Genomic DNA, 4,317 nt, shown 5'->3' on the forward strand with positions numbered 1-4,317 from the left:
GGGTGTGGGGTTATGGGGCGTGGGGTTATGGGGTGTGGGGTTATGGGGTGTGGGGTTATGGGGTGTGGGGTTATGGGGAGCAGAAGGGCCCCGTCACCGCCCTGTGCCACTGCAACGGGTACCTCGTGTCCGCTATAGGGCAGAAGGTGCGGGGCTGTGGGGTGTGGGGTTATGGGGTGTGGGGTTATGGGGTGTGGGTTATGGGGCGTGGGGTTATGGGGTGTGGGGTTATGGGGTGTGGGGTTATGGGGAGCAGAAGGGCCCCGTCACCGCCCTGTGCCACTGCAACGGGTACCTCGTGTCCGCTATAGGGCAGAAGGTGCGGGGCTGTGGGGTGTGGGGTGTGGGGTGTGGGGTTATGGGGTTATGGGGTGTGGGGTTATGGGGTGTGGGGTTATGGGGAGCAGAAGGGCCCCGTCACCGCCCTGTGCCACTGCAACGGGTACCTCGTGTCCGCTATAGGGCAGAAGGTGCGGGGCTGTGGGGTGAGGGGTTATGGGGTGTGGGGTTATGGGGTTATGGGGCGTGGGGTTATGGGGCGTGGGGTTATGGGGTGTGGGGTGTGGGGTGTGGGGTTATGGGGTTATGGGGCGTGGGGTTATGGGGTGTGGGGTTATGGGGTTATGGGGTGTGGGGTTATGGGGCGTGGGGTTATGGGGTGTGGGGTTATGGGGTGTGGGGCTATGGGGTGTGGGGTTATGGGGTTATGGGGTGTGGGGTTATGGGGTGTGGGGTTATGGGGTGTGGGGTTATGGGTTATGGGGCGTGGGGTTATGGGGTGTGGGGTTATGGGGTGTGGGGTTATGGGGTGTGGGGTTATGGGGTGTGGGGTTATGGGGAGCAGAAGGGCCCCGTCACCGCCCTGTGCCACTGCAACGGGTACCTCGTGTCCGCTATAGGGCAGAAGGTGCGGGGCTGTGGGGTGTGGGGTTATGGGGTGTGGGGTTATGGGGTGTGGGGTTATGGGTGTGGGGTTATGGGGTGTGGGGTTATGGGGAGCAGAAGGGCCCCGTCACCGCCCTGTGCCACTGCAACGGGTACCTCGTGTCCGCTATAGGGCAGAAGGTGCGGGGCTGTGGGGTGGGGTGTGGGGTTATGGGGCGTGGGGTTATGGGTGTGGGGTGAGGTTATGGGGCGCAGGTTATGGGGCGCAGGCTGTGGGGTGCAGGTTATGGGGCACAGGCTATGGGGCACCGGCTATGGGGCGCAGGCTGTGGGGCGCAGGTTATGGGGTGCAGACTGTGGGGCGCAGACTGTGGGGCACAGGCTATGGGGCGCAGGCTGTGGGGCGCAGGTTATGGGGCACAGGCTATGGGGCACCGGCTATGGGGCGCAGGCTGTGAGGCGCAGGCTGTGGGGTGCAGGTTATGGGGCGCAGGCTATGGGGCGCAGGTTATGGGGTGCAGGTTATGGGGCGCAGGTTATGGGGCGCAGGCTGTGAGGCGCAGGCTGTGGGGTGCAGGTTATGGGGCGCAGGCTGTGGAGTGCAGGTTATGGGGCGCAGGCTGTGGGGTGCAGGCTATGGGGCGCAGGCTGTGGGGCGCAGGTTATGGGGCGCAGGCTATGGGGCACCGGCTATGGGGCGCAGGCTGTGGGGCACAGGCTGTGGGGCGCAGGCTATGGGGCACAGGCTATGGGGCGCAGGTTATGGGGCGCAGGCTGTGGGGCGCAGGTTATGGGGCGCAGGTTATGGGGCGCAGGCTGTGGGGCGCAGGTTATGGGGCGCAGGCTGTGGGGCGCAGGCTATGGGGCGCAGGCTGTGGGGCGCAGGTTATGGGGCACAGGCTATGGGGCACCGGCTATGGGCGCAGGCTGTGAGGCGCAGGCTGTGGGGTGCAGGCTATGGGACGCAGGCTGTGGGGCACAGGTTATGGGGCACAGGCTATGGGGCGCAGGTTATGGGGCACAGGCTATGGGGCACCGGCTATGGGGCGCAGGCTGTGGGGCGCAGGTTATGGGGCGCAGGCTGTGGGGCGCAGGTTATGGGGCACAGGCTATGGGGCACAGGCTATGGGGCGCAGGCTGTGGGGTGCAGGCTATGGGGCACCAGCTATGGGGCGCAGGTTATGGGGCGCAGGTTATGGGGCGCAGGTTATGGGGCGCAGGTTATGGGGCACAGGCTATGGGGCGCAGGCTATGGGGCGCAGGTTATGGGGCACGGGCTATGGGGCGCAGGTTATGGGGCGCAGGCTGTGGGGTCCGGGCTGTGCGCTGTGGGGCGGCGGTGGCAGGGGTCGGTGCCGCAGATCTTCCTGTGGAGCCTGAAGGACAACGAGCTCACCGGGATGGCCTTCATCGACACCCAGCTCTACATCCACCAGATGATCAGGTGCGCGCCGGCACCGGGGGTCACCGGGGTCACCGGGGTCACCGGGGGTCAGAGGGCACCGGGGGTCACCGGGGTCACCGGGGGTCAGAGGGCACCGGGGGTCACCGGGGGTCAGGGGTCAGCGGGGATCAGAGGGCACCGGGGTCACTGGGTCTCCAGGGGTCAGAGGGCACCGGGGGTCACCGGGGTCAGAGGGCACCGGGGGTCACTGGGGGTCACTGGGGGTCAGAGGGCACTTGGGGTCATGGGGGTCAGATGGCACCAGGGGTCACCAGGGGTCAGAGGGCACCGGGGGTCACCGGGGGTCACGGGGGGTCACGGGGGTCAGAGGGCACCAAGGATCACCAGGGGTCAGAGGGCACCGGGGGTCACTGGAGGTCAGAGGGCACCAGGGGTCATCGGGGGTCATGGGGGTCAGAGGGCACCGGGGGTCACCGGGGTCACCGGGGGTCACCGGGGGTCAGAGGGCACCGGGGGTCATCAGGGGTCACCGGGGGTCAGAGGGCACCGGGGCTCAGAGGGCACCGGGGGTCACCGGGGTCACCGGGGGTCACCGGGGCTCAGAGGGCACCGGGGGTCACCGGGGTCACCGGGGGTCAGAGGGCACTGGGGGTAACCGGGGGTCAGGGGTCACCGGGGATCAGAGGGCACCGGGGGTCACCGGGGTCTCCAGGGGTCAGAGGGCACTGGGGGTCACCGGGGGTCAGAGGGCATCGGGGGTCACGGGGGTCAGAGGGCACCAGGGGTCACCAGTGGTCAGAGGGCACCGGGGGTCACCGGGGGTCATGGGGGTCAGAGGGCACCAATGGTCACTGGGGGTCAGAGGGCACCGGGGGTCATCGGGGGTCATGGGGGTCAGAGGGCACCGGGGGTCAGAGGGCACCGGGGGTCACGGGGGGTCAGAGGGCACCTAGGGTCAGAGGGCACCGGGGGTCACCGGGGTCACTGGGGGTCACTGAGGGTCAGAGGGCACCGGGGGTCACCGGGAGTCAGAGGGCACCGGGGGTCTGGGGTCACGGGGGGTCAGAGGGTACCGGAGGTCACCAGGGGTCACCGTGGCACCTTGCAACCCACTGACCCCATAACTCCATGACCCCATCACCCTATGACCCCGTGATGTCCCCATGATGTCCCCATGATGTCCCCATGGTGTCCCCATGATGTCCCCGTGATGTCCCCATGATGTCCCCATGATGTCCCCGTGATGTCCCCATGATGTCCCCATGATGTCCCCATGGTGTCCCCGTGATGTCCCCATGATGTCCCCGTGATGTCCCCATGGTGTCCCCATGATGTCCCCATGGTGTCCCCGTGATGTCCCCGTGGTGTCCCCATGGTGTCCCCATGATGTCCCCATGATGTCCCCGTGATGTCCCCATGATGTCCCCGTGATGTCCCCATGGTGTCCCCATGATGTCCCCGTGATGTCCCCATGATGTCCCCATGGTGTCCCCGTGGTGTCCCCATGATGTCCCCATGATGTCCCCATGGTGTCCCCATGGTGTCCACGTGATGTCCCCATGGTGTCCCCGTGGTGTCCACATGATGTCCCCATGATGTCCCCGTGATGTCCCCGTGGTGTCCCCATGATGTCCCCGTGGTGTCCCCATGGTGTCCCCATGATGTCCCCGTGGTGTCCCCATGGTGTCCCCGTGATGTCCCCGTGATGTCCCCATGATGTCCCCGTGGTGTCCCCGTGATGTCCCCATGGTGTCCCCATGGTGTCCCCGTGATGTCCCCGTGATGTCCCCATGATGTCCCCGTGGTGTCCCCATGGTGTCCCCGTGATGTCCCCGTGATGTCCCCGTGATGTCCCCATGGTGTCCCCGTGATGTCCCCGTGATGTCCCCGTGATGTCCCCATGGTGTCCCCATGATGTCCCCATGATGTCCCCGTGATGTCCCCGTGGTGTCCCCGTGATGTCCCCGTGATGTCCCCATGGTGTCCCCGTGATGTCCCCGTGATGTCCCCATGATGTCCCCATGATG

General features: G+C 66.7%; 1 protein-coding gene across 1 annotated transcript; it reads left to right on the forward strand.

Annotated features, from left to right (window-relative positions):
* Window positions 1-2,358: 2,358 nt before the first annotated feature.
* Window positions 2,359-3,031, forward strand: LOC136050947 (complement C1q subcomponent subunit A-like; the record flags this gene model as incomplete). The annotated part of the gene is made up of 2 exons (XM_065740145.1): window positions 2,359-2,412; window positions 2,957-3,031. Coding segments are annotated over 2 exons (129 nt in total), but the record flags the coding sequence as incomplete, so codon positions are not given.
* Window positions 3,032-4,317: the final 1,286 nt, after the last annotated feature.

Source organism: Cyrtonyx montezumae, unplaced genomic scaffold (assembly GCF_038088225.1).
Source record: "Cyrtonyx montezumae isolate F1298 unplaced genomic scaffold, pur_monq_1.0 scaffold_251, whole genome shotgun sequence".
NCBI classification, from domain to species: domain Eukaryota; kingdom Metazoa; phylum Chordata; class Aves; order Galliformes; family Odontophoridae; genus Cyrtonyx; species Cyrtonyx montezumae.